Source organism: Haliotis cracherodii, unplaced genomic scaffold, assembly GCF_022045235.1.
Source record: "Haliotis cracherodii isolate W230 unplaced genomic scaffold, xgHalCrac1.p SCAF_7, whole genome shotgun sequence".
Lineage (NCBI taxonomy): Eukaryota > Metazoa > Mollusca > Gastropoda > Lepetellida > Haliotidae > Haliotis > Haliotis cracherodii.
The window spans coordinates 40,511,752-40,535,316 of record NW_027266330.1 but is presented as its reverse complement, the minus strand read 5'-3'; the positions used below and the strand labels follow the sequence as shown (position 1 = coordinate 40,535,316).

Genomic DNA, 23,565 nt, shown 5'->3' with positions numbered 1-23,565 from the left:
ACACTGTCTTGTGAGTTCCATGACCTTGTCTAACGAGTGACATTGCATTGCCTATTAAAGCAAACTGTTCGTTGGGCCTTGCAAAATCTGCCTACAATATATATCCGGTTCCAATAGTTCTAACTCACGAAGATACATTTTTGTCATTGTTATTTTCAAAATATTTTTTGTTGACCTTCAAGAACGTGGTGACACTGCCAGGTCAGATATCGGCCCTGGCTTGACCTGACCTGCTGGCCTTACCTGCTGTATGTTGTAGTCAGGCCATGCAGCGTGGCCACTGTGACGTCATATACCATTTTAACCTCAACACGATCACATGATGTAATGGCTGTCAATTACCTCCCCTGGGTGTCATCGTACGGGCCCGGTAAGTCACACATTGACTTACATCTGTAAGATTGGTGCATGGTTCTGAGATCACAGCTAGGTCTTCCAGCAGTAAGGAAGAACAGTGGCTCACTTTGATGGACCACACGGGAACACATTCCTTTGCTGAATCCGTCATATTGCTGCAAGAAATATATACTTAGAGGGAGATGTAGCGATACCTTAAGGCTGGAAGACCCAAAATAGGTGAATTTAATACGTCACAGCGGAATTTCATTGTGGCGCACTCCATCGTTTTTGAAACTATGAGTTAGGATATATGTATAGAAAACACGAGTTACGCTAAAATAGCACGATGTAAGCCTCGTTTGGTATGACGAAGCGCTGGCGGCAGGGGTCAATGGATTCCTTCACATGTGATGTTTTGCCCCGTGTCCAGCAAGAGTACATCTTTATCTGTGACTGTAGATGAAACAAACAATACTAGTTTATTATGGTGTTATGTGTACGTTTGTTTTACAAGATAAAACACGTCTTAACAAGTACAATACCACGCGTAACTGTGGCCTGAAAGACACCCTTTTATCTGTGTTTTATATATCTCCTAGTGTTTCCTTGCATAAACTCGAGCATACCAAACGTTCATACAAACATTTACACCGTCAGACGCTCCATGCTTTGTGTACATGCTCAATGCTTTGTGTACATGCTCAATGTATATGTAAATAATTAAGCCTGGCCGGGACACATGTTCTAATCACCCATAGGCATGGACAGTAGGCGGGTACCTAGCATGGCGTAATTACTGGAAGAAACACGTGTGGTAACTTTAAACAGTAAACAAACTTCCACTGAACCAATGGTCAGTGTCCGATCGGACAGTGGCCCCTGCACGCACGCTCACCGTCTGCGGACAATGTCACCTATATCTGACCTAGTAGTCTACAACCCTTTCTGATAAGAGGAATCGGTTATGGAAATTTTTAATGGAAATGTTCAGACGAGGTCGTTATTTTTTCGAGACCCCTGGCAGATAAGGTCTGGCATATAGACGTGTCGTCTGTCTCCATATTTTCAATACATTTATGAAAAGATTCGCCTTGTTTACTCCAGGTACTGACATTTAGCTTTGAGGATAATTGGGGACAAAATATTCTACCATTTAGGGACCACTCCATAACTAAAATCGAGAAGGTAAACATGAGGGAAACTCTCAGGATATGGTGATACAGTAAGACTTGTTTTGACATGAGTAGGGGTTCGTATTCCAGTCTCCTAATTATTTTCTTTGGTATATGTCCGCACCTCACCCATGTTCACGAGACCTGCATAAAAAGTTTTAAGTCTACGACCTGTGTCACTTGTGGAAAGTGTCTTCCCTTATTAAGCTGAGGCGCCGTCATATCAGCCACATAACACAAACTACTCAAATAGTGTTGGGGCGATTTGCCCAACTCACTCACTCTCTTGATAGGTCATTGTAAGAACCGCTTTGTGAACTGGCACAGCTGAACCTGCAAGAAGACGCCCCCTCATTCGTCACCACTCGCCCCTTTCCGTAACCCGCAAGAAGACTCATCCCCCTATCGATGAATGTTATGTGCAAAAATACGACAAACCAATCAGACTGCGAGTATGACTTCAAGTACTTCGTCAAAGAATCCCTCCGGAATATATTTTTGATTTTACATATGTCTTGCATAAGAAATTACCCAAGATGCAGTCAAATGTAATCAATCATACTGTATACGACTGTAAGTCCCGATATTTATTAAATAGCATTTGAGTATATCTGACAAATGGGGGGAATATACGTGAATCAATTTTTTTAGGTATGACCGTTTGCGCTTAGACGGAACCCAGTCGCAAACAATTCTATGAGAGGGGCACGAGTCGCTATTTGGCTTGTCCTGGAATAACACGAATTGGTAACGAATGATCTTGTGTACGTCATGCTGTAACAGGTTGTGTGGCGGTGCTTGTCAGATGTTAGATAACCGCTGTTCTTTGTACCACTAATCCCCTAAACCCCCGTAGCAGACAAGACGTTTGATTTAGTTATGTCTCAGATGTGATGTCTCTTGTCTTCTGAGCACAGCCCAGAGGTCGCTGTATACATCGGTCGTGAGTGCAGGGCCACAATTAACTGTAGTGGCCAGTGGTCATGTTGCCGCCAGTCCCCTGTAAAGGCCACTTCCACTGTCCTTTCCGTGGACTCTTAGAACGATACAGTCTCGTAGTAAGTGGATTAGTGGTTGGTGTGATAACAGATGTTTGCCTTCAGGATCTCTCATCACGTCAGTCCCACAGTCCGCGGCATCGTGGTTCGGCTTGTAAAACCGGTCATCGAGATATCGCTGTGATGTTGTTGAAGTGCTAAATTAAGTGGCGTGAAAATTCAACTGCAAAGTTGCTAAATTCTGCAGCCTTACTTGATTTTGCAATATCATTAACGATTCATTTCATGAACGATGCCGATAAGGATTACTTTTCCTAGGATTTTGACAGCCTTTAATGTAATTTACCTTAACATCTCTTTTGATTTTGATGTCAGGATTCTAATGACAGCTTCAACCTGTGCTGTCAAATGGTCCACCAACATAGGCTGATTCCCTCTGTGCTGTCAAATGGTCCACCAACATAGGCTGATTCCCTCTGTAATGTCAAATGATCCATCAACATAGGCTGATTCCCTCTGTGCTGTCAACTGGTCCTCCAACACAGGCTGATTCGCTTTGTGATGTCAAATGGTCCACCAACATAGGCTGATTCCCTCTGTGCTGTCAAATGGTCCACCAACATAGACTGATTCCCTCTGTGATGTCTAATGGTCCACCAACATGGGCTGATTTTCTCTGTGATGTAAAATTGTTCAAATATAGGCTGATTCCCTCTGTGATGTCACATGGTCCACCAACATAGGCTGATTCCCTCTGTGATGTCAAATGGTCCACCAACATAGGCTGATTCCCTCTGTGATGTCTAATGGTTCAAATATAGGCTGATGTCCCTTTGTGATGTCTAATGGTCCACCAACATCGGCTGATTCCCTCTGTGCTGTCAAATGGTTCAAATATAGGCTGATTCCCTCTGTGCTGTCAAATGGTCCACCAACATCGGCTGATTCCCTCTTTGATGTCTAATGGTCCACCAACATAGGCTGATTCCCTCTGTGATATCAAATGGTCCACCAACATAGGCTGATGTCCCTTTGTGATGTCTAATGGTCCACCAACATCGGCTGATTCCCTCTGTGCTGTCAAATGGTTCAAATATAGGCTGATTCCCTCTTTGATGTCACATGGTCCACCAACATAGACTGATTCCCTCTGTGATGTCTAATAGTCCACCAACATGGGCTGATTTCCTCTGTGATGTAAAAATTTTCAAATATAGGCTGATTCCCTCTGTGATGTCACATGGTCCACCAACATAGGCTGATTCCCCCTGTGATGTCAAATGGTCCACCAACATAGGCTGATTCCCTTTGTGATGTCACATGGTCCACCAACATAGGCTGATTCCCTCTGTGCTGTCAAATGGTTCAAATATAGGCTGATTCCCTCTGTGATGTCAAATGGTCCACCAACATAGGCTGATTCCCTCTTTGATGTCATATGGTCCACCAACATAGGCTGATTCCCTCTGTGATGTCAAATGGTCCACCAACATAGGCTGATTCCCTCTGTGCTGTCAAATGGTCCACCAACATAGGCTGATTCCCTTTGTGATGTCTAATGGTCCACCAACATCGGCTGATTCCCTCTGTGCTGTCAAATGGTCCACCAACATAGGCTGATTCCCTTTGTGATGTCAAATGGTCCACCAACATAGGCTGATTCCCTCTGTTCTGTCAAATGGTCCACCAACATAGGCTGATTCCCTCTTTGATGTCATATGGTCCACCAACATAGGCTGATTCCCTCTGTGATGTCAAATGGTCCACCAACATAGGCTGATTCCCTTTTGGTTTTCAAATGGTCCACCAACATAGGCTGATTCCCTTTGGGTTTTCAAATGGTCCACCAACATAGGCTGATTCTCTGTGTGTTGTCAAATGGTCCACCAACATAGGCTGATTCCCTCTGTGATGTCAAATGGTTCAAATATAGGCTGATTCCCTGTGTGCTGTCAAATTGTTCAAATATAGGCTGATTCTGGCAGTGCAGCTGTTGTTGTCGACAAGTACGTGGGACTTGGCACAACAATTACATTGATATATGTAGGTCCAATGATTGTAAACTAATTAATGTACGTACTTAATGTAAGATTGTTCATACGTACCCCGGTAGGTGGCGACACGCTACAGGTTTTGCTATATTGAAATGACGGATTTTACTGCGGACAGCGTGTCTTGTTGACAAAACTAACAAGCCTAATGTAAACACCAGTTGCAGTTCCGAACAAAATGTACCTACACGTTATCAATCTGTAATGATCCGAGGGGCGGTGGGGTAGCCTAGTGGTTAAAGCGTTCGCTCGTCACGTCCAAAGCCCGGGTTCGATTCCCTACAGAGGTACAGTGTTTCTCGTGTCCCACGGAAGGATATTGGTGGAATATTCCTGGAATCGGCGTAAAACCCAAGTCATTTACTGTAATAATCCGACAATCTACTACCCTTAGATTTGCGGTATGCCTTTGTAAACCCATTCAAGTCTCCCGTTTTCAAAGATTATAGGTTCTAAACACCAGGATCGCTTTCTCCGATTTCCTTGTAAATTGAGCGTTGAATGCCTTACCCCCCCATGGCAATCTAACCACCATTACACCACCCCCATGTTTTGTGTTACTTTTGACATTTGTCACCGAAAACTCGGGATAAAGGACGTTTGGTAGTTTCCTGCACGTGACAATTATTTGATTCGGAAGAAGATATTTCCTTATGGCTATTATGACCTTTACAGGTTCCTAGGTTGAAACTTACGGTCCACGTATACGGATAATCGGATAATCCATATTTTTTTAGTATTTAAAGTTCAGTGTAAATGGGATCTTGTGTCAAGTTGTTCACGAACCGTCCAAGTGGGACACAAGTGTCTAGTCTCTCTGAACAAGACGGCATTTCCGTGTGTCGGCCGTGTCACGCAGATACAGTGACGGGGTTAAAGTCCGCGCTGGATGAGACACAGTCACGCCGGAGGTAACTACGTCGTTAACGCGCACCGTGCTCACAGATACTCGTGTCCGGGGTAATGGCCCTGGTGGAATAGCGACATGCACTCTCCAGTCCTGCCTGTGTAGGGAACTGCTGCGTTACTTCTGTGTTCAAGAAGGGTTCAGGATGGATTATCTAAACCTGAAGACATCCCTCTAAACACATTCCATTGGTTCTTTCCATACTGTTGCACATGCAATTATACAAAAAGGGAAAATTAACCGTGATCATATTAATTCATGGATGACTACACATGGATACGGCTTGACTATTTGATCAGACTATACACACAATAAACAATTTGGAGTTTGATGTCGCTGCAATGCGTATTTGGGTAAAAACACCACAACTCAGTTTGTTCCGGAGAACATGTAATATATATGGTCTCTGGTTTGTTCCCGTCCAAACCCCTGGGCGTCCCTAATGCATAGGGAATTATATTTCCTCAAAACCTAACCTAGTCCTGCACCATGACCGTGGAATATATTTATTTTATGAAAAAATAAAATCTAGAAACGCATACAAAAGCAAGTCTAGCCAGCTCAAGCTAGCTCTATTCCACATCAGAAATCAGCATGGGGAAAAATAATATTTTTTAGAGTCAAGAAGGATATTGTGTAATATAAAATTTCAGAAACTAAATGTTAGTCTAAACCTAACCGTTTTAAGACAAATATGCTTGGCAGAATTCGAATTTAAATTCCAGTTTTGATCAGACTATACACACAATAAACAATTTGGAGTTTGATGTCGCTGCAATGCGTATTTGGGTAAAAACACCACAACTCAGTTTGTTCCGGAGAACATGTAATATATATGGTCTCTGGTTTGTTCCCGTCCAAACCCCTGGGCGTCCCTAATGCATAGGGAATTATATTTCCTCAAAACCTAACCTAGTCCTGCACCATGACCGTGGAATATATTTATTTTATGAAAAAATAAAATCTAGAAACGCATACAAAAGCAAGTCTAGCCAGCTCGAGCTAGCTCTATTCCACATCAGAAATCAGCATGGGGAAAAAAATTAATTTTTAGAGTCAAGAAGGATATTGTGTAATATAACATTTCAGAAACTAGATGTTAGTCTAAACCTAACCGTGTTAAGACAAATATGCTTGGCAGAATCCGAATTTAAATTCCAGTTTTTACGAAAGAAATCTGAAGAAAGTCCGTTTGGCCAGTAGTCAGTTCAAATAAAACACACAGACATTTCATATCTTCCAAAACAAAAGAGAGTTGATTTTAGCTTTGCGTGTGTCTATTCTACATCTCACTGATAACATGAATATGATCATACTTTCTTTGAGTATGGTATTTATTCATTATAAATACATTTCATGACCTAAAGAGGAGATTAAGAAATTGTAACAGACACTCCTATATGTCAAGTAGACCTAGATATTGTAGTCTTATGAGCTTGTCCCCCACCCCAGATATAAGCAGTTTATCGAAGATCAGAATTGCCTTACTAGAGTAACGTCCCTTTGAATCATTTGGTGTGATGACGTCAATCTCCAATATAGCTGGCACCTCTCCAACAGCGAACAACAAAGGGGCAGGGTGCACAACGGCTCATTAACCGGCCGTCACTGCATAATCCATGCTTATCAAATGATTTTATGACGTTCCGAAACGTGCAGAGATTTGAGTAAATTAACGAAAGGGCTCTAAACTGAATGAAAACATTCGGTCACGTGGTATAGTGACCTTTGACCCCAACAACATAAACACTGATGTCAGCTGTGTGTCGATGGCTAAGTAATAACCCTGTGTGTTGTGGATGAGAAGCCTCGTCACAAACTGGCCATGTTATGTTTAAGGAGAGATGATATTTGCTGTTCGTTAGTAATTGTTTGAGTGTTTTAATCTCGTAGACGAAGGACGAAGTGAAAATCTCACCTCGTCGGTCCTGGTGTTTTTCTGTATCGAGGAATGTTCTCACACAAAGGTAAGCAGAGCTAATGGCAGTCACGGATGCGAGCCCCGTCTTTCAATGAGCGACTGCGAAACATCAGGGCGTGTGAACGGGAACGTCTGTGTGAATGAGGGTCAGTTTCACATATTTTCGCCTGTACCTTAGATGTTACCTGTAGTTATATTGATTTGTACATCTGGATACAGCTGGTAGTGAATTGTCAGACCAACGGGAACAGAGTGTGATGTGCCTGTACTGGCCGAACATTATTGTATAGTTCTGTGGGTTGTGGCATAGGTACACATTCTGTAAAACCCAACTAATCGATCTCATTTGTGGAATTAAATTCCTTAGTCAGATAAGCATAAGAATTATCACTGACGTTTAAATATACATTGAATGTGTATACATGTACTGATGTCCTATGTAGCCAGCTGCCCGGGGGAGGGAGCCTAGATACAAACTGCATGTAGATATCTGAACTGTACACGCGAGGTTTGAATACATATGATGCGGGGCAGGACTACAGGATGCCAGGAACGAGTATGCAATGCGATGTAGCAATACCAATTTAGATATGCGAGTAGAGCAGTTAATAATACTATTATATGATGCGATATAACAGACAATAGTACCAATATATGATGCGATATAGCAGCACATATTACCAGTATATGATACGACATAACAGCACATAGTACCAGTATATGGTGCGACATAACAGCACATAGTACCAGTATATGATGCGATAAAGTTGCACAATATGTCTGTATATGATGCGAAATAACAGCACATAGTACAAGTATATAATGGAGCTAGATGTTTATGATGTTGTAAGACCTAAAACAAGATACGACGTTGGAGTCTCTAATTAGGACTTCAGGGTGTGAAAATATCTTGTGAAACACCAAAAAACACCCTGTGAATGAAGTTGTTGTGACAGTTATCTAGGCGTGGGATAGCTTAGAGAGGATGTGATGGACTATGGACCAGGACGACTGTTCTGCTTCGGGTAGTCTTTTGCCTTAAGGAATGGTTTATTCTTCCCTGCCCTGAAGGCGAGGAAGTGTTTTGTTAGCACTTTGGTGAATGACGGAGAGCGCCATTTTGGTTTATCTAAAACTTGGAATATGAGTGTTTTCATCTGAACGTGTTTAACTGTGTTTGTCACCTTCCGTGACTTAGAAATATTTCATGATTTAATTTAAACATGTTTTGTAATGTAGATAATCCATGCTATTGAATTATTTTTTTTTAATGTAAAATGTTTAGAGTAAATAAATCTACTTCGCTAAAGTTGCCTGTTCTATATTTTGTAAGAATGAACTTTTTGGCACTAGGTGATATCTCCATCAGCTACAGGCCGCTTAACTACGTACTGCCCTTACACTACTCTACATGGTATTTTATTCAAGCTGTAAGCTGTCGCAGCTTTGGGGAGTGGGTGATTGTGTGGCCCTGATCGCCCTAATTACATCATTCTTGGTTTGTGATATTGCTGCTGAAGGCGACGTTAAACTTCCGTCAATTAGTTTCAATACCACAGGGAAATATTTAGTGCAGGGCTAAACTAGCTAGAAATTTAATCATGTTTTGACCTGCATACATCATTATTCAATGTGTTGTGAGGAATCTATACCATAAACGTCTTGATGTTCCCATCGAGTGTAATATAGAGAGAAACAGAAGTTTAAGATACATATGTGTATACATAAGTGGTATCTTGGGTACATTTAGTCAAGGTAGTTAATTATCTTAGTTGAAAGTGCTCTGATTGAAGCTGTCATTGAATTAATGTCCCATTAAATAGTGAAATCACGTGTGTAAACATTTGTCTTCAAAGGTTCTCACGAATATTGTATCAGATGAGGTAATGTCGAGTTGAGAAGATTTTGAAAAAGTTTGTGAAACGATTTCCTTACCACTAAAATCCTATTATATCATATGAGGTATCTGCATATTAACCGAGCGGTTGCCTCGCAAGTTACATTGATTACACATTACTCGCTAACGTCTTGTGTAACATTCCACCACATCGGGTCAAACAGCCATACTAATGGGGGTACATTATTAACATTTGGTTTTGGCTGTGGCCTGAGAATTGTCTGAAGCATGACCGGCCCCAAGACGGACTGCTAACTTCGAGATGATGCACTTTTCACCTGTGTGTGTTGTGGCGTGCGTGTAGTGTTCAGCTGGTGTTGTGTGGTCAGCTGCTGATCAAAAGTTGTTTTCCTGATTTATGATATTAAGCCTTCTTTACCTTGGTGTATCCGCTCACTTAAGACTCATTCACGTTTGCATTGGTTACCTACTAAATATACGCTGTTTTTTATGTGAACACATATCGGTCATGACATCGATTTTCCCGTTCTATTTGAATCCCAGTAAGTCCCTAGTTTGAGAAGCTTGTTGTAGAGGAAGGCTACGAGGGGTCGCCCCTGTAGACTGATCTATACCAATCACACTGTCTTATTGATTGTAGTCTTAGAGGCTTCAGTGGGTTGGAGTTACTGGCGTGAACTGTTCTCATTAGCCCAGATAGAGTCTTTGGTTAGACTGTAGTAGCCAGCGCATGGCCGCGGAGAACTGACCATTACATTGTAGGATGATTGTGGCAGGTTATCGCAGCATTACCTCGCTTAGCAAGTGGATAATCCCACATTAGCTGTACTGCTGAAGTGTATACCGGGCTCGACCAATTGACACGGAACATGCCACCTCGATCTTTATATTGACACATCGTTCTTGGATCTCCAACAGACACATTGTTCTGGGATCTCCAACAGACACATTGCTCTGGGATCTCCAACAGACACATTGTTCTGGGATCTCCAACAGACACATTGTTCTGGAATCTCCAACAGACACATTGTTCTGGGATCTTACACTGACACATGTTCTGGGATCTCCAACAGACACATTGCTCTGGGATCTCAAACAGACATATTGTTCTTGGATCTCCCACGGACACATTGTTCTGGGATCTCCAACAGACGCATTGTACTGTGATCTTACACTGACACATTGTTCTGGGATCTCCAACAGACGCATTGTACTGTGATCTTACACTGACACATTGTTCTTGGATCCCCAACAGACGCATTGTACTGTGATCTTACACTGACACGTGTTCTGGGATCTTACACCGACACATGTTCTGGGATCTTACCCTGACATATGTTCTGACATATTTGTATGCATACATTGTTCTGACTGTTTGTGCTAATGCCAAGTAATGACCATGACGATTGTGTTGTCAGACTGTGCATGTGTCACGGACAACAGTCACCCCACAAGACCGGCCAGCTTGTGTTATAGACCGTTATAATCATGACGATGCTATTCTCCATGTTCGGCGTCATAGCCCCTCCCCCTGTTGCGTGATTACAGGTATACTAAGCATTCTTTAGCCCCCTGTCCTTCGAGAAGCCCATGGCATCAGTCAGTTCTTGTGGAAGATGAAATGGAGCGCAGAGATTTACGTTCTTTCACATGACCACGTCGGATTCCAGTAATGGTCTACCGCACGCCAGCAACAGAAGGCAATTGTATGTTCCAACACGAAGAAAGCCCACTAGTAACAGGCGGGGTCCTCTGTTTTCGCATGGACGGAGTGCTTGGGAACCAGATTGCAATTATGTAACTCTCCTAATTATGTGTTTCACTGCAAAGTTTGTCATGCAATTTCACACTGGAGGTTTTTTTTATGAGTGGAGATCGTCGATAAAGGTGATGTGTGTCTTCTGTACGGTGGTAGAGCTTCGTGGGCGCTGTGTTGTTTTGGGTCAAGGACGACGCATATTTTTAATCATGTCTTTATATCTGTGTGACAAAGTAGCATGTGACCCAGAGTTCTGGTTCAGCGCAATTGGCGCTGGAGAGTTACGTCTCTTGTTGGTGCAAGGATCTGCTAGTCATTGGTTCGTTAATTCACAGTTCACCGTGATTTCCTTGGTTTGTCAGCACCATATCCGTTCTCGTGGGTTTCACCAAAAGGATAAACGACTGAGCCCTGCATAGCGTTGATCTTTTTTCCCACATTAAGCCGATACGGTTACCCGCCAACATGTTGTTGCATAATTTCTTATTCAATTGAACTATTCCTTGTCCTCAATTGTTGGAAAAAATTAATCAGGTCACAATGAAAAAGGTCATTGTTTCAGGCAACCAAGTGCCATCTGTCTTCTATATGCGCCATACAATAATCGTGCCGGCTACCTGACCTACTTTGTATTGGAAGGTCGCGTTACCCGAAACAAGAAACACTTACAATACTTCCCTTCACAACATGGAGAGGCAAGCGAAGAGAGGGAGTTGTTTATCGTACAATAAAACACTGCAAAGATGAATTTGAATCGTATGTAGAGATCTCGGCACACAATATATATGGATAAATGATAATATCAAAAAATAGAAAATAAGCCAATTATATATGTGCACATTTAAAAGCAACTGTTAAATTTCTTACGATTGTCTGAAGTACGATGCATGGTACGTTTTTGAGCTACGAAGAATTCACTGATCTGTATCAACTAAAAACAAATTTCTAGAATACGCAGGTTTGATTTCAGCCATAAGAGCGTATGGACATACCAAATCGATATCTTTTGAAAAACAAGTAGAATTGCCCTATATTCCTTAAAATTTAGAGATACTAGATAAAGAAGATGAAGGATGCAAGATATTGTATTCAAATATAGTGAATTATCTGAAACATTCGCAGTGAAACAAAAAAAGGGAAAATGAAATTAATTCTGAAATATTCAATACCGAGTGGTCCCTAGAATTCTCATAACTAATACATATTAATACATCTGTAAAATAAAGCCATCACCATTGTGTACTTTTGGTGATGTTGAAGTTGAATCTATTATCCATCTGTTATTTGAATGTACACATGTGCCGTTGTGGCACAGCTTGATGAAAGGGATAGAAAACTGTACTGGCACAAATTCGAAATAAATAAGCAAAATGTCATATTTTGATTTAGGAAGAAACCAAATGACGTACTAAACTTGATTTTCATTCTAACTAAATTATAAATCTACAAAAACAAATGTAGGAATCGCCTACCACATTTGAATGGTCTCAAGTCTATGGTAACACATTCTTATCATGTCAGCAAAGCTACTGCCTATTCAGAAAGCAAATATGGAAAATGGATGACCTTTTGGTGCTCATCTCACAATATGTTTACATAGGTAAAATTTATCCAATGTCCAATGTTTACACAACACTAATAATATGTATGTGACGTAATTATATTATCCATCACTTTTCTCTTTGAAATGTGTCAATACCCAAAAAGTGTGCCTGTACCCCCCAAAAGAAATAAAGACAAAAAAAATATATAAATAGATTAAATAAATAAATAAATATATAAATAAATAAAACACCGCAGGGAGAATATACCATAAGGGGCGCAACCCCGAGTGGTTTATTCTCCCTACAGTGTCTTATAGTACGATAAAAGAACGACCACGAGTCGTTTATTTTTTATATGAGATATCAACATTTTGTACATACCGTTTAAGGATGTCAATAAATTGTACAAGCTTTAAGAATATTTACGCGTATTTAAATAATGGTGACTCCCTGAATACAATTCGACCTCGGCAATGTCGGACAACTCCATTTTATGTACAGGGGGATTAAGTTTGGCATTCTCACAATTTTCAAGACGATTATCTGCACCTTTTCTCCCAATACTGAATGTCATATCACTCCCACTTTTGGGTGCGATCATTCAGCCATTGCGTTCATCTCAGATGTCCAGCTAAATCTCTGGGAAACAACTCACCAGACACCTCTCAAAAATAACGTCGTCCAATGTACGACGTCATCAAGTAGCGAGCGAATCTCCAGAAATGACATCATGATAGAACAATGTCTTATCGTGAAATAAACCAAGCTTCGTTCTTCATTTTCCTTTGTGATTAGCTATCTATTATAAACCTATAAACCATATATATGTCTTAAACTGATCTTAGCATCTTGCCGTGGAGAATTACGTCCCTTACACTGGCAGGATCCACTTTCTGGAATACCAAATGAGATCCGATGAAAACCTCCCACCTGGCACGCAGTTCTTCTAACATGGTGAAAAGGTAGAAGCGCAACATATGCCGAAGATATTATGGCATTGTGTGCAAGACGAGTTGCTGAAACTGAAACAGCCTGTCCACACAGAATGACTCCCGTCGTTCGCTATCTGTGCCAGGCCCACATAGATAGTACTTATGTTTCAACACTCGTGTAACACTTAGATTTGCACTATCATATCGTGTCCCTGGCGTGATATAGCTGTCGGTAGTAGGGCAGCTGTGCTATCTCCCGTGCTTAAAAACCCGTGTCACTAATCAGACCGCATTGCACAAGTCGATGACCGTCAGTCAGTAATAATATCAATGACTAATCTGAGACGATGAGGTTGAATTTTGATTTTCGAAAGCTCCCGGACAGTGAAGGAGCATCAGGTCAGTATGCTCGAAGGGTTTCCTCACAAGGAGTTGAGCAGTAGTAGGACACACACAAGGAGTTGAGCAGCAGTAGTAGGACACACACAAGGAGTTGAGCAGCAGTAGTAGGACACACACAAGGAGTTGAGCAGCAGTAGTAGGACACACACAAGGAGTTGAGCAGCAGTAGTAGGACACACACAAGGACTTGAGCAGCAGTAGTAGGACACACACAAGTTGAGCAGCAGTAGTAGGACACACACAAGGAGTTGAGCAGCAGTAGTAGGACACACACAAGGACTTGAGGAGCAGAAGTAGGACACACATAAGGGGTTGAGCAGAAGTAGTAGGACACACACAAGGAGTTGACCAGCAGTAGGACACACACAAGGACTTGAGGAGCAGAAGTAGGGCACACATAAGGGGTTGAGCAGAAGTAGTAGGACACACACAAGGAGTTGAGCAGCAGTAGTAGGACACACACAAGGACTTGAGCAGCAGAAGTAGGACACACATAAGGGGTTGAGCAGAAGTAGTAGGACACACACAAGGACTTGAGCAGCAGTAGTAGGACACACACAAGTTGAGCAGCAGTAGGACACACACAAGGAGTTGAGCAGTAGTAGGACACACACAAGGAGTTGAGCAGCAGAAGTAGGACACACATAAGGGGTTGAGCAGCAGAAGTAGGACACACATAAGGGCTTGAGCAGAAGTAGTAGGACACACACAAGGACTTGAGCAGCAGTAGTAGGACACACACAAGGAGTTGAGCAGCAGTAGTAGGACACACACAAGGAGTTGAGCAGCAGTAGTAGGACACACACAAGGAGTTGAGCAGCAGTAGTAGGACACACACAAGGGGTTGAGCAGAAGTAGTAGGACACACACAAGGAGTTGAGCAGTAGTACGACACACACAAGGAGTTGAGCAGTAGTACGACACACACAAGGAGTTGAGCAGCAGTAGTAGGACACACACAAGGAGTTGAGCAGCAGTAGTAGGACACACACAAGGAGTTGAGCAGAAGTAGTAGGACACACACAAGGAGTTGAGCAGCAGTAGTAGGACACACACAAGGAGTTGAGCAGCAGTAGTAGGACACACACAAGGAGTTGAGCAGTAGTAGTAGGACACACACAAGGAGTTGAGCAGCAGAAGTAGTAGGACACACACAAGGAGTTGAGCAGCAGCAGTAGGACACACACAAGGAGTTGAGCAGCAGTAGTAGGACACACACAAGGAGTTGAGCAGCAGTAGTAGGACACACACAAGGAGTTGAGCAGCAGTAGTAGGACGTACACAAGGAGTTGAGCAGCAGTAGGACACACACAAGGGGTTGAGCAGCAGTAGTAGGACACACACAAGGAGTTGAGCAGAAGTAGTAGGACACACACAAGGAGTTGAGCAGAAGTAGTAGGACACACACAAGGAGTTGAGCAGCAGTAGTAGGACACACACAAGGAGTTGAGCAGCAGTAGGACACACACAAGGGGTTGAGCAGTAGTAGGACACACACAATGGGTTGGTAAATGTTGTGCCGAGTCTCATATGCACATCCGACTAGGGCAAGTTACCAAGGCAACGATAACGTTATGTCGTTGCCGCTATCGACCGACTTCCATAAGCGGTTTTATTGTCACAAATAAGTGTCTGACACAACATATCCCACCACAGCTCCCACCCTGCCTGCTGGGCAGCACATTCCCGTATGTAGCAGAGGAAGTTAGTCTAGGCGTCATTGAGAATCTTAGGTGTCTTAGGATAACGACTTGCTTGGTAGATTGGCAGTGTCGTTGTGGTTGGCAGTGTCGTTGTGGTTGGCAGTGTCATAGTGGTTGGTGTCTTATTATAAGGAGTGGCATGGTAAATTGGCAGTGTCACTAGATTTGGTGTCTTACGTAAATAGGTGATGAAGCATAGCGGTGCCATTGATGATGGGTGTCTTTTGATAACGAGTGACAAGATAGATTGGTGTCTTATGTGGTAGAATAGCAGTGTCTTTGAGAACGAGTGTTCTAAGTAAGTAATTAATGTGGGGAATAGCAGTGTCTTTGAGGACGAGTGTTCTAAGAAAGTAATTAATATGGGGAATAGCAGTGTCTTTGAGGACGAGTGTTCTAAGTAAGTAAGTAATATGGGTAATAGCAGTGTCTTTGAGGACGAGTGTTCTAAGTAAGAAATTAATATGGGGAATAGCAGTGTCTTTGAGGACGAGTGTTCTAAGTAAGTAATTAATATGGGGAATAGCAGTGTCTTTGAGGACGAGTGTTCTAAGTAAGTAATTAATGTGGGGAATAGCAGTGTCTTTGAGGAGTGTTCTAAGTAAGTAATTAATATGGGGAATAGCAGTGTCTTTGAGGAGTGTTCTAAGTAATTAATTAATGTGGGAATAGCAGTGTCTTTGAGGAGTGTTCTAAGTAAGTAATTAATGTGGGGAATAGCAGTGTCTTTGAGGACTAGTGTTCTAAGTAAGTAATTAATAAGGGGAATAGCAGTGTCTTTGAGGACGAGTGTTCTAAGTAAGTAATTAATAAGGGGAATAGCAGTGTCTTTGAGGACGAGTGTTCTAAGTAAGTAATTAATGTGGGGAATAGCAGTGTCTTTGAGGACGAGTGTTCTAAGTAAGTAATTAATGTAGGGAATAGCAGTGTCATTGAGGACGAGTGTTCTAAGTAAGTAATTAATGTGGGGAATAGCAGTGTCTTTGAGGACGAGTGTTCTAAGTAAGTAATTAATATGGGGAATAGCAGTGCCTTTGAGGACGAGTGTTCTAAGTAAGTAATTAATATGGGGAATAGCAGTGTCTTTGAGGACGAGTGTTCTAAGTAAGTAATTAATGTGAGTAATAGCAGTGTCTTTGAGAACGAGTGTTCTAAGTAATTAATTAATGTGGGGAATAGCAGTGTCTTTGAGGAGTGTTCTAAGTAAGTAATTAATGTGGGGAATAGCAGTGTCTTTGAGGAGTGTTCTAAGTAAGTAATTAATATGGGGAATAACAGTGTCTTTGAGGACGAGTGTTCTAAGTAAGTAATTAATATGGGGAATAGCAGTGTCTTTGAGGACGAGTGTTCTAAGTAAGTAATTAATATGGGGAATAGCAGTGTCTTTGAGGACGAGTGTTCTAAGTAAGTAATTAATGTGGGTAATAGCAGTGTCTTTGAGGAGTGTTCTAAGTAATTAATTAATGTGGGGAATAGCAGTGTCTTTGAGGAGTGTTCTAAGTAAGTAATTAATGTGGGGAATAGCAGTGTCTTTGAGGAGTGTTCTAAGTAAGTAATTAATAAGGGGAATAGCAGTGTCTTTGAGGACGAGTGTTCTAAGTAAGTAATTAATGTGGGGAATAGCAGTGTCTTTGAGGACGAGTGTTCTAAGTAAGTAATTAATATGGGGAATAGCAGTGTCATTGAGGACGAGTGTTCTAAGTAAGTAATTAATGTGGGGAATAGCAGTGTCTTTGAGGACGAGTGTTCTAAGTAAGTAATTAATATGGGGAATAGCAGTGTCTTTGAGGACGAGTGTTCTAAGTAAGTAATTAATGTGGGTAATAGCAGTGTCTTTGAGGAGTGTTCTAAGTAATTAATTAATGTGGGGAATAGCAGTGTCTTTGAGGACGAGTGTTCTAAGTAATTAATTAATGTGGGGAATAGCAGTGTCATTGAGGACGAGTGTTCTAAGTAAGTAATTAATATGGGGAATAGCAGTGTCTTTGAGGACGAGTGTTCTAAGTAAGTAATTAATGTGAGTAATAGCAGTGTCTTTGAGGAGTGTTCTAAGTAAGTAATTAATGTGGGAATAGCAGTGTCTTTGAGGAGTGTTCTAAGTAAGTAATTAATATGGGGAATAGCAGTGTCTTTGAGGACGAGTGTTCTAAGTAAGTAATTAATAAGGGGAATAGCAGTGTCTTTGAGGACGAGTGTTCTAAGTAAGTAATTAATGTGGGGAATAGCAGTGTCTTTGAGGACGAGTGTTCTAAGTAAGTAATTAATGTGGGGAATAGCAGTGTCTTTGAGGACGAGTGTTCTAAGTAAGTAATTAATGTGGAGAAAAGCAGTGTCATTGAGGACGAGTGTTTTAAGTAAGTAATTAATGTGGGGAATAGCAGTGTCTTTGAGGACGAGTGTTCTAAGTAAGTAATTAATATGGGGAATAGCAGTGTCTTTGAGGACGAGTGTTCTAAGTAAGTAATTAATATGGGGAATAGCAGTGTCTTTGAGGACGAGTGTTCTAAGTAAGTAATTAATATGGGGAATGGCAGTGTCTTTGAGGAGTGTTCTAAGTAAGTAATTAATGTGGGGAATAGCAGTGCCCTTGAGGAGTGTTCTAAGTAAGTAATTAATGTGGGGAATAGCAGTGTCTTTGAGGACGAGTGTTCTAAGTAAGTAATTAATATGGGGAATAGCAGTGTCTTTGAGGACGAGTGTTCTAAGTAAGTAATTAATGTGGGGAATAGCAGTGTCTTTGAGGACGAGTGTTCTAAGTAAGTAATTAATATGGGGAATAGCAGTGTCTTTGAGGACGAGTGTTCTAAGTAAGTAATTAATGTGGGGAATAGCAGTGTCTTTGAGGACGAGTGTTCTAAGTAAGTAATTAATATGGGGAATAGCAGTGTCTTTGAGGACGAGTGTTCTAAGTAAGTAATTAATGTGAGTAATAGCAGTGTCTTTGAGGACGAGTGTTCTAAGTAAGAAAGTAATGTGGGGAATAGCAGTGTCATTGAGGACGAGTGTTGTAAGTAAGTAATTAATGTGGGGAATAGCAGTGTCTTTGAGGACGAGTGTTCTAAGTAAGTAATTAATGTGGAGAATAGCAGTGACATTGAGGACGAGTGTCCTAAGCAAGTAATTAATGTGGGGAATAGCAGTGTCTTTGAGGACGAGTGTTCTAAGTAAGTAAGTAATGTGGGGAATAGCAGTGTCTTTGAGGACGAGTGTTCTAAGTAAGTAATTAATGTGGGGAATAGCAGTGACAGTCAGGATGAGTGTTCTAAGTAAGAAATTAATGTGGGGAAAAGCAGTGTCATTGAGGAATGTTCTAAGTAATAATTAATGTGGGAATAGCAGTGTCTTTGAGGACTAGTGTTCTAAGTAATAATTAATGTGGGAATAGCAGTGTCATTCAGGATGAGTGTTCTAAGTAAGAAATTAATGTGGGGAATAGCAGTGTCATTGAGGACTAGTGTCCTAAGCAAGTAATTAATGTGGGAATAGCAGTGTCATTCAGGATGAGTGTTCTTAGTAAATAATTAATGTGGGGAATAGCAGTGTCATTGAGGACGAGTGTCCTAAGCAAGTAATTAATGTGGGGAATAGCAGTGACATTCAGGATGAGTGTTCTAAGTAAGAAATTAATGTGGGGAAAAGCAGTGTCATTGAGGAATGTTCTAAGTAATAATTAATGTGGAAATAGCAGTGTCTTTGAGGACTAGTGTTCTAAGTAATAATTAATGTGGGAATAGCAGTGTCATTCAGGATGAGTGTTCTAAGTAAGAAATTAATGTGGGGAATAGCAGTGTCATTGAGGACTAGTGTTCTAAGTAAGTAATTAATGTGGGAATAGCAGTGTCATTCAGGATGAGTGTTCTTAGTAAATAATTAATGTGGGGAATAGCAGTGTCATTGAGGACGAGTGTCCTAAGCAAGTAATTAATGTGGGAATAGTAGTGACATTGAGGACGAGTGTCCTAAGCAAGTAATTAATGTGGGGAATAGCAGTGTCTTTGAGGACGAGTGTTCTAAGTAAGTAATTAATGTGGGGAATAGCAGTGTCATTGAGGACGAGTGTTCTAAGTAAGTAATTAATGTGGGGAATAGTGGTGTCATTGGGGTTGGTGTCTTAGATTAATGATTGACATGGTAACGGTCTCAATGAGAGGTGTGCTAATGACTACTTAGAGAATAATCTAATCCCTTATGTAACAAAATAGCTTGACTAAAACATGTTCGGAAATTCCCGTAATAAAGATCAACCAACTGATGCCCTATGGCACTAGCGTGCTGTTATCTATTCCTGTGTGAGCGAGGTCCATCAGTTGACCTGTATCTGGTGATAACATTGTTGCATCAATCCTCCACTGAACCTAGTGCGTTCTTACGTTTGTAGTCACACATTTGGTCTCCTATATTATTCTAAACCCTGCTTGTGATTCCGGGGTTGCAGGGATGAGGACTCGGGTGAGGAAAACTAATGCGTGTCACTGTCGGGCCTTGCTAACCTTACTATTTTTGATTGACCACTGACGGGCCTTGCTAACCTTACTATCTTTAATTGACCACTGTCGGGCCTTGCTAACCTTACTATCTTTGATTGACTACTGTCGGGCCTTGCTAACCTTACTATCTTTGATTGACCACTGTCGGGCCTTGCTAACCTTACTATCTTTGATTGACCACTGTCGGGCCTTGCTAACCTTACTATCTTTGATTGACCACTGTCGGGCCTTGCTAACCTTACTATCTTTGATTGACCACTGTCGGGCCTTGCTAACCTAACTATCTTTCATTGTCCACTGTCGGGCCTTGCTAACCTTACTATCTTTCATTGACCACTGTCGGGCCTTGCTAACCTTACTATCTTTGTTTGACCGCTGCCGGGCCTTGCTGATCTTACTATCTTTGTTTGACCACTGGCAGGCCTTGCTAACCTTACTATCTTTGACTGACCACTGTCGGGCCTTGCTAACCTTACTATCTTTGATTGACTACTATAGGGCCTTGCTAACCTTACTATCTTTAATTGACTACTATAGGGACTTGCTAACCTTACTATCTTTGATTGACCACTGTCGGGCCTTGCTAACCTTACTATCTTTGTTTGACCGCTGCCGGGCCTTGCTGATCTTACTATCTTTGTTTGACCACTGGCAGGCCTTGCTAACCTTACTATCTTTAATTGACCACTGTCGGGCCTTGCTAACCTTACTATCTTTGATTGACCACTGTCGGGCCTTGCTAACCTTACTATCTTTGATTGACTACTGTCGGGCCTTGCTAACCTTACTATCTTTGATTGACCACTGTAAAGTGATGTCTCGTGTGACTAGCGGGTCATCTGTACAGTGATGTCTCGTGTGACTAGCGGGTCATCTGTACTAGTGATGTCTCGTGTGACTAGCGGGTCAGCTGTACAGTGATGTCTTTAGTGACTAGCGGGTCATCTGTATAGTGATGTCTCTTGTGACTAGCGGGTCATCTGTATAGTGATGTCTCGTGTGACTAGCGGGTCATCTCTACAGTGATGTCTCGTGTGACTAGCGGGTCATCTGTACAGTAATGTCTCGTGTGACTAGCGGGTCATCTGTATAGTGATGTCTTGTGTGTGTGTGACTAGCGGGTCATCTGTACAGTGATGTCTCGTGTGACTAGCGGGTCATCTGTATAGTGATGTCTCGTGTGACTAGCGGGTCATCTGTATAGTGATGTCTCCTCTGACTAGCGGGTCATCTGTACAGTGATGTCTCGTGTGACTAGCGGGTCATCTGTACAGTGATGTCTCGTGTGACTAGCGGTGGGTCATCTGTATAGTGATGTCTTGTGTGACTAGCGGGTCATCTGTATAGTGATGTCTCCTCTGACTAGCGGGTCATCTGTATAGTGATGTCTCGTGTGACTAGCGGGTCATATGTACAGTGATGTCTCGTGTGACTAGCGGTGGGTCATCTGTATAGTGATGTCCTGTGTGACTAGGCACATCTTATCGTCAAATACCTTTATTGCCTCTGTTTGGACGTTAACCAGGACAGCACTGTCGTCATATTAGCCGCGCTTCAACAAGACTTAAAGGTTCTGATTCCACGTGGGTCTTTGTCTGTGTGCCGTTTGTGGTGTTTTCGTCGCACAGTCGGATAGAAGATCGATACTGTATCTATTGATGGCAATATATTTGTTGGAAATGATTGGCCTGTTTGCGAAGTATCGGCTTAACAGACAGTCTTTGGTTAACGCGTTATATTCTGGAATACATACACCTATATGGAAAGTGGTTGACCTTATCTGAATCGATTTTGGAGATTTTTTTAATCATGGCTATTATCGTGTATCAGAAATGATTTAAGACGCTGAGCGGGTCTGATTTGAATATGTACAGTCACGTATTAAAGTGAACATCGTTGCTAACAATCAATATGTTATATCTCATCAAATTACAAAATATGAGTTTGTCGGATTGTACAATTTGTATGCGTTCCCTCATCTCAACAAGACTGATGACCAACGAATATTTGACATCCATTATACGGACCGTGTGAAGGACCACATCGGTTTACACTCGACGATTGTTTTATTGTTTCAGAGACTAAATGATCGTCGTCACTATTAAGCGGAAGTCCAGGATGAACGAGGAGGATGGCTACCGGAAGTGGGTCGTCGTTCTGGCCGCATTTTTTACGCAGTTCATAGTGTGCGGCATCACGTACAGTCTGGGCGTCTTCCACGTCATCTTCAGGGACATCTTCCAGAAGAACCACTTCGATACGTCATGGGTGGGATCGGTACTGCTGTACGTCACGGCGCTCTCCAGTACGTCAACCTTTATTTTACCTAACATTAAAATACTAGCCTCTGATTGGTAAAAGAGCGGGCAATGATTTTTTCCATGTACCCCGCTAAGGAATCAATCGTAACACACCTTAGGTAACTTGCTTATCTCGCATCAGTATCTGGGTAAAGGGAAGTAACTCGGCTAATTTGCGTCGTCTGCTAGCTGTCAATGTGGCTGAATCAAAGCGTTTTATTCAGTGCAACTTCTAATGTATGTTCCGGGTTTGTATGATGTCGGTGAGATCAACTCGTTGTCAACCGATCCCTCAGGGCATATGGTGTGATGTACCTTGTGTGAGAGCCTATGTACATAACACCATATGCCACTCGAGATCGGTTGTTAACTTATAATATCAACTCATATGCTCTTTCCTCCTTCAGATCGATGTATAGGATTTATTTTAGATGTGAAATATTATTCAAGGCCAAATGCAAACTTTTGTATTCTGTAATTCTGATCTCTTATCATGTTGCACGGAACATGGCAGCCCATACCATAAGACTTAGCATGCCAGGATTTCCTGATCGTGGGTTCGAATTCCAGAGTCACCCTGATTTGTAACACTGTAACACTGTAACAGTGATTGGTATCATCGATCCTCAGTCAAGTCAGCCGGCCTGACCACCCGAATTCTCTTACCAGAAGCATGGGTTGTTGACGATCTATTCTAACCGGGTCCCTCACGGGTCTTTTCCAGTCTTAAGCTGACACGCCGTATTATAACTGAAAGTACTTTTTCAAAGCGGCATTTAATCAACTTACTCACTTTTGTTGTGCTACTGTGTGTTGCAGGTGTGATGCTGCGGTTTGTAGCGAGTATATGGGGATGCCGTGTCAGCGTTATAGTCGGGGGGCTTCTGGCGGCGACAGGGCTGTCGCTAGGACTTGTGGTCAATGAGCTTTACCAGGTGTACCTCACATTCGGACTGCTTACAGGTGAGTTCATAAGGCTTGGTCTGAAACGTTGTGAGGTTGTGATCAAGGGCGAGGCTGTATTTGAGGAGGATTAGGTGTGGGCGAGGCTGTATTTGAAGAGCAGTAGGGGTGGGGATCGGCGAGGCTGTATTTGAAGAGCAGTAGGGGTGGGCGAGGCTGTATTTGAGGAGGAGTAGGGGTCGGCGAGGCTGTATTTGAAGAGCAGTAGGGGTGGGCGAGGCTGTATTTG

General features: G+C 42.0%; 1 protein-coding gene across 4 annotated transcripts in view; it reads left to right on the top strand.

Annotated features, from left to right (window-relative positions):
* The window catches only part of LOC139447197 (monocarboxylate transporter 12-like), a 42,378-nt gene that overhangs the window by 13,141 nt on the left and 5,672 nt on the right, over nucleotides 1-23,565 (top strand). For 2 of the 4 annotated variants that reach the window (XM_071228419.1, XM_071228421.1), the window contains exons 2-3: nucleotides 22,152-22,378; nucleotides 23,193-23,336. In XM_071228419.1, the coding sequence (XP_071084520.1) occupies nucleotides 22,159-22,378; nucleotides 23,193-23,336 (364 nt within the window). In that variant the 5' untranslated portion in view covers nucleotides 22,152-22,158. Of the gene's footprint in view, nucleotides 1-7,120; nucleotides 7,435-19,963; nucleotides 20,036-22,151; nucleotides 22,379-23,192; nucleotides 23,337-23,565 lie in introns of those variants that run through there. The other 2 variants (XM_071228420.1, XM_071228422.1) reach the window with 2 other exon arrangements.